A 23,801-nucleotide genomic window follows, 5' to 3' on the forward strand; every position below is an offset into this window, starting at 1 on the left:
TCAATTTATAGTAATCAAAAAGCCAGCGCAAAAAGGACAACCACAGGAGGAAGACACCACAAACACGAGCGTGGTGTCTTTCTCCTGTGGTCGTCTTTTTTGTGCTACCTTTTTATTAAAATATGTGTCACCAACAAGCCCAGCAACAAGTTTTATTGGCAGGAGTAAAGTAGTATACTAAAGAGAAGAACTTCAGGGGTGGCGTTACAGCAGCAGTCTATGCGTCTAGCATATCGACACAAACAGCATGGCGGACGACGAGAGCTGCAGCGATGAGAAGTGGGTGTCGTACCGTGACCGGCCCGACTGGAGGGACGTGGCGCCAGTGCCCCAAGACGACGGCGAGCACCCGGTGGTGCGCATCGCCTACTCGGACCAGTTCCGCGACGTGTTCGACTACTTCCGTGCCGTGCTCAGGCGCAACGAGCGCAGCGAGCGCGCGTTGGAGCTAGTCACCGACGCCGCCTCGGTGAACCCCTCAAACTACACGGTGTGGCACTATCGGCGTCTGCTGCTCAAGGAACTGGGCTCCGATCTGCGTCGCGAGCTGGACTACATCCAGAAGGTGATCGAGGACAACCCTAAAAACTACCAGGTGCGGAGGGACTTCTTTGAGTGCAATATAGCCTGCGTTGCAATGCACTTTCTCTGGTGGGTTACACTACGCCCTTTGGCCGCTTTTCTTTCACCTCACGCATTGCAAGGCGTGGAGCTAGATATAATGTGTACTAGAGCAACTGGGCCGTCAGGTGGTCAATTAAGAACAGCTTGCCGAGGCGCACCTACTCAGCTCAGTCGGAGAACGCAGTGAAACAAGTTCTGTCATCATCATCATCATCATCATCATCATTATTTATTAACCCTTAAGGGTCCCGTCAGGGACATTACATAAGGGGGGGGGGGGGGGGTGGTACAGGGGTGTTCAGCCGTCATACATGAATATAAATAGAATGAATATAAATATAGAAGGAATATAAAAATACAGAAAAATATAGAAAATATAGAATAGAAAAAAAAAGTAGAACAAGACGAAAAAAGACAGAAGTAACAAATTCAAATAATCACGGCATGACAGAGTGTAGCAGAAATATAAACAAAAACAAATTGCAACTTTGGAAGTAGCACAGGATGGTCAGTTAGCAGGGCTTGGAAGCTGGCATAGGGTGCAGGAAAAAATTATTTGTCGTTGAGATGGTCGATTAGGAGCTGTCTGAATCTGGAAGGATTAGTCTCAATGACAATGTGTTCGGGGAGGTTATTCCAGCTTTCTATAGCACTGGGAAGGAAAGATTTATTGAAATAATTGGTGGAGCCGTGCAAACGCTGTATGCTTAAGGAGTTAAATAAACGACGAGATGATCGTACCGGAGCTCGTAGAAGGTTTTCTCGAAGTGCTGGAAAGTTAAAGTACAGTTTGTGAAAAAAACAAAGAATTGAAGTTTTCCTGCGAAAGGCTAATGACTTGATGCCGAGGGATGATTTCAACGCTGTGATGCTGAGCTGAGATTTATACTGTGAGGTGATGAAGCGTGCTGCCCGATTCTGGATGGCTTCGAGTGAATCTATCAAGTAGGCTTGGTGAGGATTCCATATTGTTGAGGCGTATTCTAGTTTAGTTCGAATGTACGTTTCATATGCTAGTTGTCTGGTGGCTGCTGTGGACATGGAAAGTGATCGCCTGATGAATCCGAGTGATCTGGAGGCACTAGCACATAGTTTCGTGATGTGTTTAGCCCAGGTTAGGTTGGTTGTTATCTCGATGCCGAGGTACCGGTATGAATTAGTTTGAGACAGCGCTATGGAGTTCAGGGAGTACGAAAAATGAAGAATCGAACGTTTACGTGAGATGTGCATGAACTTACATTTGGAAACGTTGAGCTGCATTAGCCAGTTGGAACACCACTTCTGAATTCGGCTTAGGTCATCCTGTAATAATTCCTGATCACTGCTATTGTTGATGCGGCGATAAATGACGCAGTCATCCGCAAAGAGACGGACAGATGATAAAATACCAGATGGCAAATCGTTGATGAAGATTAAAAAGAGTAATGGAGCAAGAACCGATCCTTGGGGAACCCCGGAGATTACTCTAGTAGTTTGAGATGCATGACTGGCGATGACGGTGAATTGCAAGCGGTTGGTTAAGAAACAGTGGATCCAGGATAAGACAAGCGGGTCAAGTGACAGGGCTGAGAGTTTGGAAAAGAGACGCTGGTGAGGGACGCGATCGAATGCCTTGGCGAAATCTAAATAAATTATATCGGTTTGGAAGGCGGAGTCTAGATTTAGGTGAAGATCAGTTGTAAGTTCGAACAGCTGAGTTTCGCACGAAAAACCTGCCCTGAAACCATGCTGATTGGGAAAAAAGAAACGGTTGTGGTCAAGGTGAGATGCGATGTGCGAGTATATTATATGTTCGAAAAGTTTACAAGAGATACATGTCAGTGAAATTGGTCGATAATTTGAGGGGTCGGAGCGATCTGCAGCTTTGAAAACTGGGACAACTTTGCTTAATTTCCAGTCGTCTGGAATCTGACTAGTGTTAAGAGACTGGGCAAAAATGAGTTGTAAGATTTGGCTCGTGAAATATTTAGTTGCTTTAAGAATCTTAGCAGGGAGGTTGTCTGGTCCAGGGGAAGTGGATATCTTTAGATTATCTATGAGTTTTAAAATTCCCTGTGCTGTGATGGTAACAGGTGGCATAGGTGCATAGTTTAGACTTGGCACGGAAACAATGCTTGCTGTTGGCTCCTGGGTAAATACGGACGTGAAATAGGAATTCATGACGTCGGAGCGCTCGGAAATTGGGACATCGGAGTCGTCTCGTGCCTTCAGGGAAATATTGTGCGAACTGTTTTTATTGGGCGTGAGCAAGTTCCAAAACTTCTTGGGGTTTACCCGCATTATCTCAATGAGATCGTGACAGTAGAATTTTCGTTTTGAAGGTCGTAATAACTGCGTGTATTCGTGCAGACTTGCAAGGTATTTGTCCCACTTCCTAGCGCATCCTGATTTCTTTGCGTTACGGAATAGGCGTTTTTTCTTTCGCGACAACTTCCTCAGCGCATCTGAGTACCATGGTTTATTGGCATCCCCACGAATGCAGATGAGCGGGACGTAAGCTTCTATAAGCGATAACATTTTCTCTTTAAATAGACACCAGTTGTTATTCACGGATCTGCTATGTATGGAAATTTGAAACGTCTGAAGAAATTCTTCAAGGTGGGAGTTAATGCTTGGGAAATCGGCCTTAGAATAATCACGGATGTATTTAACAGACGGTTGGCGTATAGGAATTTCAATGGACAGGTTGAAAGTTATGATACAGTGATCACTTAGACCACTAGTACACGAAAGCGATTGAACTAATTCTGGATTGGATACAAGGACGAGGTCTAGTATGTTTGAGCCTCGAGTTGGTGCACACACTGTTTGGGTAAGGTTAAACGTAAGGACCAGATCCAAGAAATATTTTGATGGACGAGATGACGCAGTCAAGTTATCCCAATCGATGTCTGGAAAATTGAAGTCGCCACAGAGTATGAAGTTGGCATGAGAGAATCTAGACTGCAAATCTTCAAGAACAGAGTGAAGGTCGCTTATGAAGGAAGGATCCGTGTCGGGGGCTCGATAGCATGCAATTAGAATGTTGGTGCAAGAGAGAAAATTAAATTTGATGCAGAGTATTTCGCTATGGCAATTGATATCAACTGGGGTAGAAGAAAGGCTTGTTTTCACCAGAGCGAGAATGCCGCCTCCCCGACGACCAACTCTGTCTCGCCGGTAGGAGTGAAATGATTGATTGTCGTGCAAAAGTTCGATATCATCTATATCGGATGTTAGCCAGGATTCGGTGAATAATGCGATGTCAGTGCTGTGGTCGTCGAGAAGCGCCTCAACCGATTCTTTTTTGGGCAGGTAACTCCGAATATTTGTCAGCAAAAGCGAAACATTATTGTAGGTATCGATTGAGCGATTGCGCTGTGAAGGATTGGAATGAGGCGATTGTGGGGGTCTCGGTGTTTTCAGTAATCGCTATGGTTTTAGTTCGACAACGGAATCCGTATCTGCATTATAAGTGAAAACCTTTTTGCCAATCAGCAGCTTGTCAAAACGAATCTTGAAAGAGGCGTTGTTCTGTTGACCGTAAGTGAAAAGTTTCTTTCTAGCCACGCGTACCTTGGCTGAATAATCCTCGCGGATAGAAAACGATGTATCCTTCAGCTTCGGACCAGCAAGCAATATCCCTGATTTGTCTTTGAAATGCGTTAGCTTTACAATGATTGGGCGGTTTTTGCCTATCTCGAATCGACCCAATCGATGCGCACGTTCGATCTGATGATTTTCAATTGAAATGTCAAGCTTGTCCGAGCAGAAAGAAACAACGCGTTCTTCAGATTGTGCCCAAGTTTCACCGAGATCGTCCGTGATTCCAAAGAACAATAAGTTCGAGCGGCGTAAGCGATTTTCGGCGTCATCGTGCAGCACGAAGCAAATTTAGATGCTTATTAAACCTACCAAATAGGTGAAATGGCAGGGATTAATGACGCCACGAGGGAACACGTGGCGAAAGGCTCGGAGGCTGCACACACAGGAGAGCGCTTGGGCCTGTATTTTTCTCTCCGTGTGTGTTGTCTTCGTGAGGTTAATAATCTAGCAAGTTCTGCCCCATTTTTTCGTGCATTAATTCTTCCGAGATAGAGCAAGTAGAATATTTCCACATTTCCAGCTTATTGGCACTGCAGTCGTAAAACACAAGAAATGTCTAGCACCATAGATACGTCCATATACAGTATTGTGCGTTTTTATCGCTGACACTTTCAAAAATTTCCCCGCCTCAACCGCTGGCTCGTTTGCGGTGAAACTGCACACAGAGCTTGCGTATTATGGTAACTTTTGTATCGTAGCAAGTTTGACAATGGTACTTACTTAGTTCAGGCGCACATGATGCGAAAACGTAAGCGTCTACGAGAGATCGGCGAGCCAAAACCCGCAGACGACGCTTTTTCGCTGAAGGGCGGCAGTGGCGTCATCTGTTTTGGGCAGTAGAAACCGTCACGACAAGGCCGCCGAGGCGAGCATTGCAAACAATATTCTTTAAAAGGTAAAGCCTCGTTAAATCATTTGTTCTGATATTTTTCCGCTTAATTAGTCGAAAATGTTGTAAGCGCTTCAGTAGAAGCAGACGAAACGACAGGAACGCCATATTCAAAGGGCCCGCGCTCCTTGCAACGCTCTCCTCGACGGCCTTGTCGTGACGTTTTGCGCTACCGCAAACAGATGGCGCCACTGCCGCCCTTCAGCGAAAAAGCGTCGTCTGCGGGTTTTGGCTCGCCGATCTCTCGTAGACGCTTACGTTTTCGCATCATGTGCGCCTGAACTAAGTAAGTACCATTGTCAAACTTGCTACGATACAAAAGTTACCATAATACGCAAGCTCTGTGTGCAGTTTCACCGCAAACGAGCCAGCGGTTGAGGCGGGGAAATTTTTGAAAGTGTCAGCGATGAAAACGCACAACACTGTATGTAAATGGGGTCTCCTGCAGAGCCAAGGACTTCATTTGCATTTTTTCAGTAGGGTGGTCACCTTTCCGTGCAGAGTCATACCCCTGTCACACGGGACTTCTCGGCCTTTGCCGTAAAGTTGTCTTATTGCACTAAAGGAGGAAAACCGAAAAGGAGCAGCGACGTTGCTACACGGCAAATCCAAAGGAGCTGGAACGCGGCCTCCGTGAATGCCAAAAGTCACCGCTGTGTGTGAAGCGGCGCTAGTAATATTACGAAATTAAGGCAGACGGTAGCACTTCAGCTAAGAGTGCTTTCGTTTATGTTGGAAAAAGTAGCTATCGCGATAATAAACGAGCGTTCTGACGGGGAGAAACGGATATTTTGAAACAAAGTTTCTTTTTTTCTTTTCATCGTTCTCGGTCCGACCACGGTAGACGCACTTTTCCGTTCGGCTCCTCGTCGTGTTCGAGAAGTGTGCTTTGTTGCTTTTGTCTTTGTGCACACAAGCAAACTCAAAACACGCACACAACAAAGAGCAAACGAAGAAAAAACAGCAAAGCGAGATGCGCAAGCACCTGTGTGTCGATGCGGCTGCTGAAATGCGTTCAAGTCCTTTCTTAGCAGTGTGGATGTCTTTAGTCATAGCCTCCTCTACGGTTAGGTGCACTGTAACGCAAAATTAACCATTAAATAAGGTAAATTAGATATTTTTTTACGGTTTCAAAACTAAAAATTGCGTCAAGTTTTTATTTTTTGAGCTCGCTAGCTGGCGCTGCCGTCTGGGTTGCTCCTTTAAGCAACTTTAACGCCGCTGACGGCCGCCTTTATTGCTACGGACCTTTATCGCAAAGGTCTCGACGCTTTGCCGTGTGTAGATGCGAGTCACGCGCCTTTGGGGCAAAGGACCTTAATTTCTAAGGCCTTACAAGTGCCCCTGTGACAGGGGTATCAGTCGGTCATAAAACTAATATCGGTATTGGGAGTGATAGGTTCTGTCGACCCCACCAGATGGCCTTCACTCAGTGGTGAAGGCAACCTCTTGAGCTCATGCTGTGACCCGGACTTGTACTTCCGTATTTGAGCTGGCCAGCAAGGTCTCCCACTTTTGCAAGCCTACAAGCTTCTATAGTTCTTCAGGCGGTAGATGCGCGGGGCAGTTCCAAAAGATGTATTCCAGAGTATTGCTTTGGAGTTGTCTCCATCTCACCTCTTGAGCTTTGGTGAGACTTTTGTGAGGTGGCGGTAGCATCCTGGTAGCTGATGAGACCTCCCTCTGTGCCTTCCGGGCTCGAGTCGCTGCTCATGGCTCAGCTGATAGATCCTCGAGCCATATTGTGAGCTGCCTAGTTCCCAGGGTTGCAAGAGTGAGTCAATGCCCAGGTCAGTTCCACGACCCCTCTTTTTTTTTTCAGGGTACTTTTGGAGCATTTTGAGAGAAGTTTTTGAGATTCTTGTTCTCAAGTAGTTATTAATGGCAGTTCCGGAGTCACTTATAATGGCTTCAATTTTGAGGCTTTAACACTGCTTGAATGGATGCCGGCTACAGTTCAGATGTATTCTTTATGTCACAGAGATGCTGACTCAAAAAGAATTACAGGAATCGATGCATTGGAAGTGGAATTTTCATTTAAAGATACAAGCAAATAATATGCCACCCTCAACTCTTTTTTTGCGTGGCTTCCCATTCCCATTTCACTCTCCCACTAATGACATGGGGAGGGACCAATCAAAACAGCCTATCTGAGCACGTCACAGAAGTTTGCACACCACAGTTGACTAATCGCTGTAACTCATTCTTGCCAAGGCTGGTGGTGCTGTTTTCATGGTTACAACAACCATGTGAACGCCCAGCTGACCCAGCAATGCTTCATTGTCACATCGATGACACAGAAGGGAACACTGCTCAGTGACGTTCCCTGACTTATGGATCCGAACTGGATCTGAACTCGAGCACGAAATACTGCGACGAAGTGACGGCCTGCGCAAAATACTAGATACATGTTCATTTCATTTTTATTTCCTTAAAGGCCCCCTGTAGTGGGTTTTACATAAGAGGTGGGGTTAACATGAGGAAGCAAAACATTTTTTTATGATGACGGGTGGGATGTAATTTTTTCTTGGAAGGTTGATGGACAAGTGATGGCTGCAATTTCATTGGGGAAGGTCGTTCCAGTCGCTTGCTGTTCAGAGGAAAAATGACTTGGAAAATGTAGTTGTACGGGCACGTTGGCGCAAAACTTTCAGCGGATGACCAATGCGGTGAGATGTGCGTGATGGCAGTGCGCAGATGTATGCCTGCTGTTTGAGCTGGGAATAATGAAATTTGGGAAATGGGCACAGGCTAGAAATAGTGCGTACCGCTACTGCTTACCGCCTACCATGGCCCGTTGCTGGAACGCGCTGATTGGTCATGGCGAGCAAGGTGCAATGGCTGTTGACGGGAACGTGGCACCATCTGGAGCCGCCGCCCGGTGATCCTTCACAAGCTGACAATGTGCACTGCTAAATGTGAAACGAATGGTTTTTTTTTTTTTTTGCATCCTTCCTTGGGATCAAAACGAACGCTTGTAGAGTACAATGGCTCGATCGGATCGATTCCACAAAGCTGCTCTCAGATACATAGAGAGTAGCCATAAGTGTTGTGTGCTAGTTCGTAGGACATGTACAGAAAGGCGCAAAGTCCTTCGACGCAAAAAGTAGCCACAGCATCTGGTGGTATGTTTTTATTTTATTGCTGTACAGCACTTTTATCTAAGGCAAATTGGTTTTGTTGATGTAATATAAAACGCAAAAACTTGGCAAAACATATCTCTATTGATTAACGCAATTTGCAGTATATATATTGTTCGTCCAATCATCAAGCTCCCGCCAAGAGATGTCATATCCGCTGCTAAAAACCGCCACAGTATGGTGAGTTCGTCAGCGCCGTGAATTTGTTTTTGCGAGCTAATTGAAACATTAAAAACCGGATTATACACGGTACGACCACTGCTAATAGCATCACTATACGGGCAAAACAGCACTCCGAGCTAGATTCAAACAAACGCTGATTCTTCACATATGCATCGATAACTCATTCTATGCAACCAATAGGCACTGATTGTGTTTCGGGACCCCTTTAAAGCTAGTGCTGTGGCCGCTTCCTCCTCAACGTCGGAGTGTTTGACTCTCACTATAGCTATGGATATTGGTTCTCCCTTTTCTGTGGATACCGCTATCGCAAAGGCTTTGATATTGCTGGGTTTTGCCGCCGCATCAACGTATCTCACATCCTGCCTTCCCTCATATTTCTTCGCTAGCGCCTTGGCTCTAGCTATTCTCCTACCTTCATAGTAGGAAGGATGCATGTTTTTTTGGTAGAGGTCTGATGGTTATGGTGTTTCTAAAGTTGGAGGTAGTTTCTGCACCTCCTGCACCAAGGGTTCGGTGCTTTTGCCTATAGCCTTTAGTATTGCTCTGCTGGCTGTTATTCAGGTTAGTCGGAGCTCTTGTGTCGTCCGATTGGCCTCAACGAGCTTGTCCAAGGTGTCATGTATTCCTCGGTGTAATAATTTCTCGCTGGGCATGTTGATTGGGAGCCCTGTGGCTGCTTTATACGCTTGCCTGATGAGTTCATCAATCTCTTGTGTTTCCCTCTCTTCGTTAAATCAAGGTATGGGAGCGCATATGTATTTCTGCTGATTACAAAGGCTTGGACTAGTTTGCACAGGTCCTTCTCCTTCACCCCTTTTCTTTGTTAGCTATTCTTCTGATGAGCCTGATAGTTTGTCGTGGCGTGTCAATTTTTCTATGGTGATGTGATTACTGTGGTTTTCTTGCACATGCATGCTTAGGATTCATAGAGTGCTTACTCTCTTGACCGGTTCTCCTAGTAACAGGATTTTGAGATCCGGGATATGGTATCCTGTTGATTTTTTGCCTCCTGCCATGTCATGCTTGACTAGTAGCTCGGATTTAGGTTGTGAGCAGGTAAGAACTGAGGTTTCTACATAGGGTTCTATGATGTTGACTGCTATTTGCAGGGCGATGTCACTGTCTCGCCCTTTGGTTGTCCATCATCCACATATAAGGTGATTAGGTGCAGTTCTATCAAGGCCAGGTTCAAAAGGAAGGGTGACAGCGCCGAGCCCTGTGCATCCATGCTGATGGGATCTGGGTTTGTGCCTCCAGTGGAGATCTCGGCCATTCTTTCCATTAAAAAAGATCAAATGTAGTATGTTCTGTGGCCTGGATTGAGCTGGGAAAGGTTGGTGAGCATACTCTCATGTGTGACATTGTCGAAGGCTTTGTGCAAATCCAAGCCTAGGATTGCCCTGACACAGCTGCTGCATGGGTGATTTCTTCGCTAATGTTGGGTTCGGCATACGCCCGAAGTCTGTAAGATTGTTTGCTCCGTGAGCTTACCTAAGCACGTCATGAGGGAGATTGGTCTCTGAGATTTTCAATGTTCATCCTTTTTCCTGGTTTCGTGACGATTGATTCTGGCATGTCACCATTCTTGCAGAGTATTTCCTCTCTCCCAATACGTGAGGATATTTTAGCAAGGGCCGTAACCGACGTAAGGTCGAGATTTCTAAGTGTTTTGTTAGTCACGCCAGCAAGTCCAGCCGCTGGCATAGGTTTGAGTTATCTTGATATGCCATGTCTCTGCTATACTGAATTCCTGGTCTAGTTCAATGTTTTCTTCAAGCAATGTTCCCAAGGAGTAGTCTAGAAGAACTTCTTGTTGGGCTAGTTGATACATTGTTTTGAAGAACCACGTTGCACATTCAAAAGAGACAAACACAGGAAAAGGCCAAGGAGACGGAGAAAGCGCAAACTATCAACTGAGTTTATATGTGTGAAGGTGCCTTATATATACAGAATCACAGCAAAAGGACCACGGGAATGAGAGAGGGGGAAAAGCCGGTCATCTCCTGATCAACAGGTGCGCAGAAATTTCTTCTCCTTCTTGTACAATTGGACAGAAGTGTTGCTTATACATTTATCGCAGTTTTCTTTTATGTGATAGGGCTCCAAAAGCTCACGCGCTGTTTTGTTTTTAGTTTTTCCTAAAATTTTTATTTTCTTAAGCAGAGGCTCGCATCCACTGCAAGCAAAGCAATGAGCGGGCAGATTCGCTCCTTCCTTATTTCGAATTTATCGGGCATGTTCCCTGCGCGTTCATTCCCGCAACGGCCTGTTTGTCCCACGTAGGTTAGCCACAATCAAATGGCGAGGTATAAGGCGACAGACGGCTCAGACTACGGAATTCTACTAGAGGCAAACGCTCAACCTGGTACTTCCCCGCTTGTAAAAAAAGAGAAAACACCAGCGAGGTAACCTGGTGTGTCTGGGTGGAGCTGCGGTCCCAGACAAAGTGTCGTCACTACTTCGGAAAGGCCCGAAATTTTGCTTCGAACCAACATTGGCACCCCATGAATGGCTAGCCATGAATCGCCAATTATCAAGGAAAGCAGGTCCGGAAGACGAGGAAAGGTGCCTATTGGACGGCGTCGACAGCTTGGAAAAATCAGTGAACAAGACTGTTTACAAGTAAGACCCAACAAGCTTTGTTTACGACTTCTTCGTAAGGAATGGCCTCCAGCTCATTGAATCTGACAAAGAAGGTGGATTCGTCGTTCTGCCCTCCGGACTTTTCAACGAAAAAGCAACTGCAGCTGTGCTCAAGAACTTTAAAAAGGTACCCGTGAAGCGTTCTCGCGTAAAGCAAGCCGCAGTCTCTTTATGCGATAAGCTAGAGCTAGCCAAACTGTCTCATGTTGTTAACAACAGCAAGAACGACAGCCTGTCTGTGTTTTTTTCCGCTAAAACGCACAAGGCTGATGTACCCTTCAGAGCCATTGTTAGCGAGAAAGGTACATGGCAACACGAAATTAGTATCTTTCTGCAGAGGCTTTTGAACATGTTGCATATTGATGATCCTTTTGCCACGAAGAATTCAGAAGATGTTTTTTCGCTACTGCAGACAGTTGACTCAATCGGATTTGGGCTCTCAGTTGATGTAGAAGATTTATTCTACTCCATACCTCACCAGCCACTTTTTGAATCAATGCGTAGCTGCATTGAAGCTAATGATGTCATTGATTTCCAAAACTCAGCAGGCATTTCGGTAGACAGTTTCCTGGCTCTTTTAGAATTCTATCTCAGTGCCACTTTTATCACCTTTGACAACCAAACCTTTTTGCAGCGACAGGGAGTGTGCATTGGGTCGTGCGTGGCACCAGTTTTATGCAATATCTTTTTATCGAGTATTGACAGCACCGTGTATGGTGTACTTGACAATGACAAAGTAGCACACGTTTTCAGGTATGTTGACGATTTTCTTGTGCTGCTGAAAGTATGAAATGATTGTATGTATGACGATGCCATTGCAGACATTTTAAATCTCTTTGAGAATAATGCCTTAGGTCTAAGCTTTACACATGAGCTCCCTGTTAATAACACTCTGCAGTTCCTTGACCTCAAACGTACCTTTGGAAAAGAGCACGTTTTTTGTAGCTGTTTCTGCCCTCGCACACAAAAACAACTATTACCATAGGATTCAGCCCACTCTAAAATCACCAAAAGGGCCATTGCTAAACAGATTATTGAGCAATCTTTGAAGAAGTCATGTACACATGCCATGCAGGCTAGCTTCGACATGCAAATTTCCAGGCTGAAAGAGGCTGGCTTCCCCGATGTGGTTGTGCTGGCAGTGGTTGAAACGCTCAAAAAGAGGCTAAAAGCGCCCCAAAAAGTAAACTCTGATGTTTCCAACAAAGCTTCAAAGCCAGTTGTAATTCCATATGTTCACAGAACTGCACATAATCTGACGAAGATAGCAACCAAGCATGGTGTCCCACTCGTTTTCTCGTCTCCCTGCAAGCTGAGTCGCCTTTGCGCCCGCATTGGGAGACTTCACGCCAGAACGAAGCAAGGTGGCTGCGGCGTGAAACACAAGAACAGCTATTTAGATTGCCAAGTTGGCATTGTTTATCAGATTCCCCTGACATGCGGCAAAACCTACATAGGCCAGACGGGCCGATGTTTGAACGTGCGAATCCGAGAACACGAAAGATCAATTAAAAACCAGGAGCAACGTCATTTACCCATGCACTGCTTAGAACATAAATGCAGGCCCCTGCTCCACCAATTTAAGATCCTGCACAAGTGCAGTAATGAAAAAGCACGTGAACTTCTTGAGTCATATTATATAAAAAAGAAGGGACAAGCATGCATCAGTGACACATCAGTCATACTTTACAATAGGGAGGCACGTTTTCTTGATAGTATGTTTAGGTGAGCCACGCCTTTGGTTTTTTTCTGATTTTGGGTTGTTCTTTTGTTACGCTGCTGATACCCTGATGCGCCTGCGCTGGTATGGTATGATATATAAGTGTTTTTTCTGGAATAAACCTCAGTTGTTAGTTTGCGCCTGTCCTGTCTTCTTACATGTGATTGTCTAGAAAGCGCAACCAATGTTTCCTATTGACAACTTCTTTGTTTGCTTGGTGCAGTGTGATTCATTTCTTAAATGAAAGTTAGCAGAAGCAAAATGCTTTGGTTGAATGATTATGCTAAACACTTGCGAGATCCAGCTGAGCTCTTTTGCTGTTGTGATGGCAAATGGGCTGTAGAGCTTGAGCGGAAAAACAGCATCATTTCTCTGATTCGTGCTAATTTTCTTCAAACTGGTTTTGCTGGCACTGAGGTGCATATGTTGAGAATACGTTGGTGTTCATTGAAGAATAAGCAACCAGTGAACGAGAATAACTGAATATAATACTGGGTAAAAGAGAGCTAACAGCAAAGGCTTACTGCATACAAAGTTCGTTCTGCGACTGACGCTTCTGTGGTTGTCTCGTTGCTCCCATGGTCTCGGCCACCAAACAGCTCCCCTCTCACCACTCGAGGGCTCTGGCGATGAGCGATGCTCCTTAGTAAGAGCAGCTGGCGCGGCGCTGGGGGACGAGGGGGGCCCTCCTCGAATGGCACAGACAGGTTGTAAATAAGTCCGAATGTCTCCACAAAAGCGGGGAATTGGTCTTGGAGGTCGACGTGTGGAAGACCGTCGTTCTACGAAACATAACATTCACAACAGCATATTCCACTGCATCTGTTGCAGTTCAGGGGAAATGAAGGAGTGATAACACTGCCTTTTGGAATCGCTGCTTGGAATTTTTTTCTTTGCACAGAATGCTGAGAAATGTGCAGGGCAAATCTTGTGTCTGACAATGGCAGGTGTGGCACCACCGGCGGGTGGTGGTGGAGTGGCTCCAGGACGGCTCCGGAGAGAAGGCATTCACTGAGGTGATCCTGGGCATGGACGCCAAGAATTACCACGCCTGGCAGCACCGCCAGTGGGCCCTGGCCGAATTTGGCCTTTGGGAGGGGGAGCTGGACTTCACCAGCCGCCTCCTGGACGATGACGTGCGCAACAACTCGGCCTGGAACCAGCGCTTCTTCGTCATCTCCCGCACGGTGATCATTCTTTGATTTTATTTGCACTCTGTCACTTTAAAGCTACATCACCCAACTCGGCATTTGCAACGTACAGTCACAGGTAGTGAAAAAACAGTGATACTGTAAACAAGTCTTGTCTGAACTAAAGCATGAGTGTTACAAAGAAGCAAAACTGGCCCGCAATAGATGAACAAAGAGTAGAAAGGGCAGTTAAAATAAAGAACTAAAAAAGAAAATTGCCTGCCTTACAATAGAAGAACGAAGAGTAGACAAAGCAGTTAAAACAAGAGAACTGAAAAGAAAACTGCAAGGCCTGCACTAGAAGAACAAAGAGCAGAAAGTTTAGTTAAAAAAATACAAACATTGCCCGGCCTACAATAGAACAACAAAGAGCAGAAACGGTAAAAGAAAAATTCTACGGCCACCCGCAATACAAGAATAACGAGCAGATACGGTTAAAAGAAAATCTCCTGGTCCTCAATAGAAGAAGAAAGAGAAGACACAGCAGTTAAAAAAGTGTCTAAAAAAGAAAACTAAAAACAAATTGCCCGCCCCTCAATAGGAGAATAAAGAGTAGACAGAGCAGTTTAAAAACAGAACAAAAAGAACATTGCCCACCCCACAACAGAAGAACAAGGACTAGACAGAGCAGGTAAAAAAGAACTAAAAAGAAAATTAAGGGACAATAGCGCAAAAGACGGGGACAAGTGAAGAAAAACAACATGACCAGCGCTAACTCACAAGTGAAGGTTTATTCACAGTTGTGAATAAACACAGTTCTGTTCCTCGATCCCACAGCTACACGTTTGTTTGCTTTGTTATCTTGTTTGATTGAGCTGTTTATATTCCTGGTTTCCTGTGAATAAACTTTCAGTTGTGAGTTAGTGCTGGTCCTGTTGTTTTCTTCACTTGTCCCTGTCTTTTGCGCTTTTTTCCCCTAAGTATGTATCACCAACTCGCCCGTCTTGCCGTTGTAAAAAGAAATTGCCCGGCCCTCAATAGAAGAACTAAGAGTAGTCAGAGCAGTTTAAAAAAAAAGAGAACAAAAAGAAAAATGCCAGGCCCACAATAGTGAAACGAAGAGTAGACAGAGCAGTTAAAAAAAGAGAAAAGAAAATTGCCAGGCCCACAATAGAAGAACAAAGAGTAGACAGAGCAGTTAAGAGAACTAAAAAAATAATTGCCCGCCCTGCGGTAGAAGAACAGAATAGACAAGGCAGTTAAAAACGATAACTAAAAAGAAAATTGACAGGCCCGCAATAGAACAAAGAGAAGACAGAGCAGTTAAATAAGAGAACTAAAAAGAAAATTGCCCGCCCGGCAATAGAAGAACAAAGAGTAGACAGAGCAGTTAAAAAAGAGAACTAAAAAGAAAATTGCCAGGCCCACAATAGAGGAACGAAGACTAGACAGAGCAGTTAAAAAAGAGAACTAAAAAGAAAATTGCCAGGCCCACAATAGAGGAACGAAGACTAGACAGAGCAGTTAAAAAAATAAAATTGCCAGGCCCCCTATAGAACAAACAGTAGAAAGGGCAGTTAAAAAAAAGAATACAAACATTGCCCGGCCCACAATAGAAGAACAAAGAGCAGAAACGGTAAAAAGGAAATTGCATGGCCGCCCGCAATACAAGAACAAAGAGCAGATACGGTTAAAGAAAATTTCCTGGTCCGCAATAGAAGAAGAAAGAGGAGACAGAATAGTTAAAAAATAGAATTTAAAGGAATTTCCCACCCCGCAATAGAAGAATAAAGAGAAAAAAAATTGGCAGGCCCACAATAGAAGAACGAAGAGTAAAGTATCAGTTAAAAAAAGAACAACAAAGAAAATTGCCAGGCCCACAATAGAAGAACGAAGAGTAGACAGAGCAGTTAAAAAATTGGAGGGCGCTTAATGCTCACCTTTAAAAGTGGAACGCCATCGCCCGATCGGCGCGACGCCTTGCCCGTTAGACAAGTCGCCCTGCTACGTACGGTGAAACGGACACGCGGAGCGGAAAACCACGTAGAAGTGCTGCCAGGCGCCTGCCAAATGTGCGGGACTCAAGTTGCAGTCGTAGTTCGTAGGCACATTGTTTCCGACAAACCCGATGCCACGAACGCCAGCATAGCTTCCGCGCCGAACGAATGGGCAGCAGGCCGCAAGCTTCGTGGTGAACGCGCCTGCGCTGCATTGTTCACCACTCACCGCGTGATTACAGCGCCTCCTCTTTTTCCAAACGAGACGAGCGAGCGGGAGGCGTTACCTATCTATCTTGTTTTTCGCTCACATCTAACGCCGCCGACGACACCGGCTTTTCTGCGACACCGGGCTCTGTCGCGTTAAAAAGAAAACAAAAAATGAAATTGTCAGGCCCACAATAAAAGAACAAAGAGTAGATAGAGCAGTTATAGAAAGAACAAAAAGGAAAATTGTCAGCCCCACAATAGAAGAACGAAGAGTAGACAGAGCAGTTAAATAAAGAGAACAAAAAAGAAAATTGCCAGGCCCGCAATAGGAGACCAAAGACTAGAATAGAAAGGGCAGTTAAAAAAGGAAAATTGCACGCCCTCGCAATAGAAAAACAAACAGCAGAAACGGTAAAAAGAAAATTGCCAAGGCCGGCAGTAGAACAAAAATTAGAAAGAGGAGTTAAAAAAGGGAACTAAAAAGAAAATTTCCCAGCCTCATTAAAAGAACAAAGAGTAAAATCGGTAGTTAAAAAAAAAGACTAAAAAGAAAATTGTCAGGTCCTCAATAAGAGAACAAAGAGTAGAAATGGTAGTTAAAAAAGAGAACGAAAAGGAAAGTTGGCCAGCTGGCAGTAGAAGAACAGAGAGTAGAAAAGGTGGTTTAAAAGAAAACAAAAATAAATTGCCCAGCCAGTCTGCAATAGAAGAACAAAAAGTAGAAAGGGCGGTTAAATAAAAGAAAGCAAAAATTGCCCGGGGCTGGCATTTGTAGAACAAAGAGTAGAAATAGCAGTTTGAAAAGAGAACTAAAAATAAAATTGCTCGGCCCGCAATAGAAAGGGCAGTCAAAAAGGCTGTGGGTTAGCTCTGGTTAAACCTGTAGTGACGCGAGTTCCACTTGCTCAGTCGAATTGCAAAGTCAGTCTTTTGCGGCTGCGTTTGGCTGGGGTTCCTTCTTCATCTTTGTCCCTGGACATGGATTCACTCTCTCTCCCGCTCTCCACTTCTCCACCACGCGCGGCAGCTGCTCCAACCACGTGACCAGCAATAAGTAATCAATGAATCAATCAGTAAAAGGGTGGTCATCATCATCATCAGCCTTTTTACACACACTGCAGGGCAAAGGCCTCTCCCACGTCTCTCAAATTAACCGTCTTTTTCCAGCGTCATCCACCCTTTTCCTGCAAACTTCTTAATCTCATCCGCCCACCTAATCTTCTGCCGTCCCCTGCTACACTTACTTTCTCTTGGAATCCACTCCGTTACCCTTAAGGACCAGCGGTTATCTTGCCTTCGCATTACATGCCCTGCCTAAGCCCATTTCTTTCTCTTGATTTCGACTAGGATGTCATTAACCCGTGTTTGTTCCCTCACCCACTCTGCCTACTTCCGGTCTCTTAACGTTACAAATGTCATTTTTCTTTCCATGGCTCGCTGCGTTGTCCTTAACTTGAGCTGAACTCTTTTCGTTAGCCTCCACGTTTCTGCCCCGTAGGTGAGTACCGGTAAGATTTTGCTGTTGTACACTTTTCTCTTGAGGGAAATTGGAAAACTACCATTCATGATCTGAGAGAACCTGCCATATGCGCTCCACTCCATTCTTATCCTTCTAGTTATTTCCCTCTCATGATTCGGATCAGCTGTCACTACCTGCCCTAAGTAGACATATTCCTTTACCACTTCCAGGCACTCACTGCCAATTGTGAACTGCTTTTGCTAGAATGTTGAACATTACTTTGGTTTTCTGCATGTTAATTTTTAGACCCAGCATTCTGCTCTGTCGGTCTAGCTCATTGATCATGATTTGCAGTTCATCTCTTGAGTGACTCAGCAAGGCAATGTCATCAGTGAATCGCAGATTATTTAGGTATTCTCCATTTACGCTTATTCCCAACTGTTCCCAATTCAGGCCTCGGAATACCTCCTGTAAAGAGGCGGTGAATAGCATTGGCGAGATTGTGTCTCCTTGCCTGACGCCCTTTCTTATTGCAATTTTATTGTTGACTTTATGGAGGACTATGGTAGCTGTGCAGTTGCTATATATATTTTCCAGTATTTTGTCATAAGGCTCTTCTACACCCTGATTATGCAATGCCTCTATGACTGCTGAGGGTTCCACTGAGTCGAATGCTTTCTCGCAATCAATGAAGGCTACATATAGAGGTTGGTTATATTCTGCGCATTTTCCTATCACCTGATTTATAGTGTGAATATGATCTATTGTGGAATATCCTTTACGAAAGCCTGCCTGATCATTTGGTTGATTAAAGTCTAAGGTTGCCCTAACTCTATTAGTGATTACCTTAGTAAATACCTTGTAAGCAACAGATAGTAAGCTGATCGGTCTATAATTTTCCAAGTCCTTGGTGTCTCCCTTCTTATGAATTAAGATAATGTTGGCATTCTTCCAAGCTTCTGGTACGGTTGAGGTCATACGGCCTAGAACGATCTCCCTTCCATCCTTCAACAGATCTGCTGTTACCTGATCCTCCCCAGCTACTTTTCCTCTCTGCATTGCTCCTAAGGCTTTCTTTACTTCCTCTTTCGTTACTGGCGGGATGACACATTGCCCTGCGCTACTGTTTCTCTCATTAACGTTATGATTACACTGGCTAGTGTACAGATTTGTGTAGAACTCTTTGGCTACTTTAACTATCTTATACATATTGCTAATGACATTGCCCTCCTTGTCTCTTAGCGCATACATCTGGTTTTTACCTATGCCTAGTTTCCTCTTCACTGCTTTTAGGCTACCTCCATTCTTTAGAGCATGCTCGATTCTCTCCATATTAAAGTTCCTTATGTTGACTACCTTGCGCTTATTTATAAACTTCGATAGCTCTGTCAGTTCTATTCTGTCGGTGGGGTTAGATTCCCTCATGCTTGGGCGCTTCTTAATCAGATGTTTCGTCACCTGAGATAGCTTTCCGGTATCCTGTCGAACTGTCCTACCGCCTCCTTCTCCTGCGCACTCCATAATGATGGCTGTCAGATTATCGTTCATGGTATGATCATTAAGATCGTCTTCCTCACTTAAAGCCACTGATATCACTGTTTATCACTGTTTTGCAGTGATATCCTGAATTCCTGCACTTTCCCTTTTACCGCTAACTCGTTAATGGACTTCCTCTTCACTAGCTTCTTCCGTTCCCTCTTCAAGTCTAAGCTAAATCGAGACCTTACCATTCTGTGGTTGCTACAGCACACCTTTCCGAGGACGGCCACATCCTGAACGATGCCAGGTTTAGCGCATAGTATGAAGTCGATTTCATTTTTATTCTCACCATTGGGGCTCTTCCAGGTCCACTTCCTGTTCTCTCACTAGCGGAAGAAAGTATTCATGACCCGTAAATTATTTCTATCTGCGAATTCTACTAATAACTCTCCCCTGCTATTTCTAGAACCTATCCCATTGCCGCCTACCACGTGGTCGCCAGCCTCCTTCTTGCCCACCTTCGCATAGAAGTCGCCCATCAGTACAGTGTAGTGTGATTTTACTTTATTCATTGCCGATTCCACGTCCCCATAGAAACGTTCAACGGTATCGTCATCATGGCTGGATGTAGGCGTGTAGGCCTGCACCAGCGCTGCAGTGGTATCGTGGGTGAATTTATAATTTTCGTCAAGTGTTGTCAGCCCCACCTGGCTAATGCCCTATGTTAAAGGTCTTTAAAGAAAAAGGTGCAGTTCTGAGCTTTACATAGGAAGCTGTAAGTGTACCAGCTTCTAAACCTATCTTTATCTCTCTAAGATGATTATATGTGCTGTTCGTTTTATTTCTGAGGTCCAGTATGCCTTTGTTACCTCCTCCAGGTGGGCTTCACGGAGGATGTGGTGCAGCGGGAGTGTGCCTACACCATGGAGTGCATCCGCCAGGCTCCCCACAATGAGAGCCCCTGGAACTACCTGCGTGGCGTGATCGATGCGGCCGGGGGCGCTGAGCGGCCTGAGGTGCGGGACTTTTGTGAGGCTTTGTATGCGGAGGATAACTGCCGGGTGGCCTACCTGCTGGCCTTCCTGGTCGACTTGCTGGCCGACAGGGACGAGCCCCAGCGGGCGGCCGAGTTGTGCCGGACGCTGGCACGGGAGCAGGACGTGGTTCGGCGCGAGTATTGGAACTTCGTGGCACGCAGTCTCTGCACTCAGCATGGGACCAAGGCGGCCACTGCAGAGAGCCCCGCTTGATTGAATGTGTTTCTGCATGGGAAGAACATTGCTGTGACTTGCATTATTAGAATCCCTTGAAGGTGCATCGGCCGGATGCTTCCTTGGAAACTAATTTATACAGCAACACATCGCAAAGCAGGAATGAGACTGTACAGCAGACTGTTATGTACACAGAGTTAAGGTGGTAACATTAGGCATGTGCATGGTATGACCGAACAAGAAAAAAAAACACAACTATTGGTTATGACATCAGAACAGCTCTGACGTGCTGGATGAGGGAGAAGCTGGGGCATTGGAGTGACCCAGCTTGCCGCCAAAATAAAGCTGTTTTGACCAGGCATGATTTGTGACAGGAATAGAACGACGGGTGATTGAAAACTGTGCGGCAGCAGTACTGTCAGGATACCCCCCCACCTTCCAGTCCAGGTGTAGCCTGTATAATTTGATATTGGTTGCTTCAAAGTATAAAATTCGTCACATTTAAAAACTTTGCGCAGAATAACACAGGATGGGAGGGACAAACACGCACACACACACACGAGCGAGCGTGAATTTGTGAATTCGTTCAGTTCGTTGAATTTCGAAATTTCCAATGTAAATTTTACCACAATGCAAGCTGGTAGCATGCATCAGCGTGGTGGGAAATGAAAAATGGTTTTGACGAAAGGAAAGGGCGCAGTAACTGCCTTACTTGTCACTGGACACCTTAACCGCCCTATGAGGGAAGGGGTGAGAAGGACGTGAAAGAAGAAAGGCAGTGTAAGTGAGGGCTCCGGAATACCTTTGAATCCTAAACATGCGCTGACATCGCGGAGCACATGATTGGCTTTTGCATTCCTCCTCTGTCAAAAGACAACCACGGTTGAACCCGCATCCTCTGGTTCAGCAGTCGAGCGCCCAAAGTGGGATGCTTGCAGGGATGACAGAGTTCGTCATAAACTCCGGAACATCAGAGTTCAACTCATAATGCAGTGTTGCGCTGCTTATTAATAGGCGTGGGACCACGTTAAGAAGTGCAACGCTTTTGAGAACTCTTCAGGAGAAGGAGGAAGAAACATATATTTAAACGATGATGTTCAAAGCTTTTGTAGCACCCCTGGAAGGCCCCTAGTGGTCCAGGGGTCCTCTGCTTCTTTCTTGGCCTCAGCTGGTCGGTTTGGTTAGTGGCTAGCAGAGTGTCCTCCCAGGAAGAGTGGCTTGGGGTTCACTGCATATGGTTGTGGGTGTTCACAGGTAGTGGCTATAGATCAGCTGTGGGGGCTTGGAAAGTGGTGCAGTAGAGTAGGTGGGATGTATTCAGTGAGCAACTAGGAGTCTCGCGTACGATTTTGTCTGAAGCTGTCTCCGGATCGCACTTTCCCTCGTGTCTGGGGAGCTGCGGGGTGGCAGGTAGCAGCATCTATGTTCTCCGTAGTATGTGATGACAGTGTGGTATTCGTTGGGTTGGGAGAGGATTCTGTCTGCACTCAGAGAATTCATTAGTGGGGATACCCTCGTTCCCAGGTCCCCACGAGATGGTTATGTGGTGTTGGATGCGGACGCAGTGGTGAGTATAAGAGAGGCTGTTTTTGGGATCAAGCCTCGGAGGAAGGGTCAGGGCGTTACACGCCTTAGCTCATACACCGTCGGCACTCTGACAGCAAAGAAAATGCATGAAATGTAACAAGGCCATTGTTTACAACATCCTGCATTCTTTTGGCAAGCAATACGCTGGTCATTCCAGGGTGTGCATAAATGAAAGGGTTCGTGAATGCAAAAACATCAAACATTAAGTGATACTGCGTAATTTGGCTTTGCACTGTAAGGAGTGTGGCAGCATATCATTTCTTGATAAATGCTTGATGGTGGCCAGAAGCAACAACAGCTTACTCGCAAAACTGTGGAAGCTGTGCTGATCACTGCTTTGCAAGAAACATGTCAGCATGCCGTTCATCTCACTGTCATAAACTGAAATTGGTGATTCCTGATGTCTTTCACCATTGACTTATCGTTGTTTTTTTTTCTTTGTTTTTTTGGGTTCCTCCTGGCACATGCGGCTTAGTTCTTATGTGTAACGTTCGCTATGGTTTTCTGGAAATAAATCAGTTGGATTAAGTTAGCAGCTGTGGTGCGTGTGTCATTTCTTTGGTCTTCCTCTATTTTTGATCCACATATTATGTGATGTAGGTTAGGGACTTGCCCAAGCGTCCGCCCTTGTCTTTCTGGATGACTTGCGCATCTCTGCCATTCGGTGGCATTAGGCATGACTCGCAGTCTACTTTTTATTTCTTGCAAGTAGCAGGCTGCGCCAATTACAAAATTCTAGAGGCACTTAGCTCCGCCTTAAGGGTATGACGGGATCGCGCTAATGGGTCCCGTCTGCGGCCTGGGGTCCTCTTTGGGTAGCACTTCAGTCACCAGCACAGCTCTTATCTTTTCTTTTTTTTTTTCAAACTACATTCTTGTATTTATTTTTTTTTCCTCATTTTATTTACCTTAAGACGAACAAGGCGTCACTTTAACCAAGTCGAAGGAACATTTCTGAGTGGTAGTCTCTGGCCCGCCCTGTCGAGCGGACGTGGAGGGAATGAACTCTACAGCTGCAGGAGCGATCGGCGCTCACACACCCAACCGCTTTCCCCTTTCGTCTCATTGAGAGCCCTCCCTGCCAGAATACAGGACGTGCTGAGCAAAATTAGTTGCTTCTTCTCTGCAACTCCTAGGCCCGCCCATACAACATTAATGACATTGCTTCAGGTCTGAGTTCGTGAATATGAAGTCTGTGACCGACCTTGGTGTATTTCATTGCAACCACCGATCGGCCCCAAGCATAAAAAAAATGAAATGAAATGTAGTCTAAGCCAAGTCTGAGCAAGCACGCATTATGTTTATTTTACCATGTTGATGAGTAGAGAGTGGAGGGAAAAAAAGCTGTTAAGTGGAGCTTGACATGCCTCTGGCCCCTACACTGAAAAGCATGCATACATAACCACAACTGAACAGGCCAAGTGTGAAGTCATTCAGTAACGTTCCTCGCATTTACCACAGTGCAAGTAATTCACACCCCAGTAGACATTCTGCAAGGAGAGTAGAAAGATGTGTTTTGTTTGAATGCGACACCACAATCAATAAAATGACAATCATTAACCCTGTGCCAACACAACAGCAAGCAAATTTCTACCCAATAAATGTGTGGGATGCCATTTGGTAGAAGGACGAATCCCAACATAAAGCGTAACAACTCTTTATTAGCGACGGCAGCGGACGAGCATACTCGCGCTACGCTCGTCTGGGTAGCGGAAGGAAAACAGCCTCTCTTCCCAGTCGGGCGGCCTGTTTTTGTAGCCGCCATAGGCGACGCGTGCCTCGGGTGACGCTGCGGTGGCGCTGTGCTTTATCGGTAACGCAGTCCAGCGCGTGGCCGTGGTACGCTGGGCCGGATGATGACAAGGTGGAGGCTGCGCGGAAATGTGCTCAGAGTGAGTCACCACAAATGCATAGTTTACATTGCGACCAACAAATGAGTATGGG

The 23,801-nt window shown here is 45.5% G+C and overlaps 1 protein-coding gene across 1 annotated transcript; it reads left to right on the forward strand.

Annotated features, from left to right (window-relative positions):
• The first annotated feature begins 142 nt into the window (after positions 1-142).
• Fnta (farnesyl transferase alpha) lies at positions 143-22,392 on the forward strand. The gene is made up of 3 exons (XM_077635393.1): positions 143-595; positions 13,732-13,971; positions 19,938-22,392. Exons 1-3 carry the CDS (start codon positions 248-250, stop codon positions 20,307-20,309), a joined length of 960 nt encoding a protein of 319 aa, XP_077491519.1. The 5' UTR covers positions 143-247; the 3' UTR covers positions 20,310-22,392.
• The last annotated feature ends 1,409 nt before the right edge of the window (positions 22,393-23,801 follow it).

Source organism: Amblyomma americanum, chromosome 8, assembly GCF_052857255.1.
Source record: "Amblyomma americanum isolate KBUSLIRL-KWMA chromosome 8, ASM5285725v1, whole genome shotgun sequence".
In the NCBI taxonomy this organism is placed as follows: Eukaryota; Metazoa; Arthropoda; class Arachnida; order Ixodida; family Ixodidae; genus Amblyomma; species Amblyomma americanum.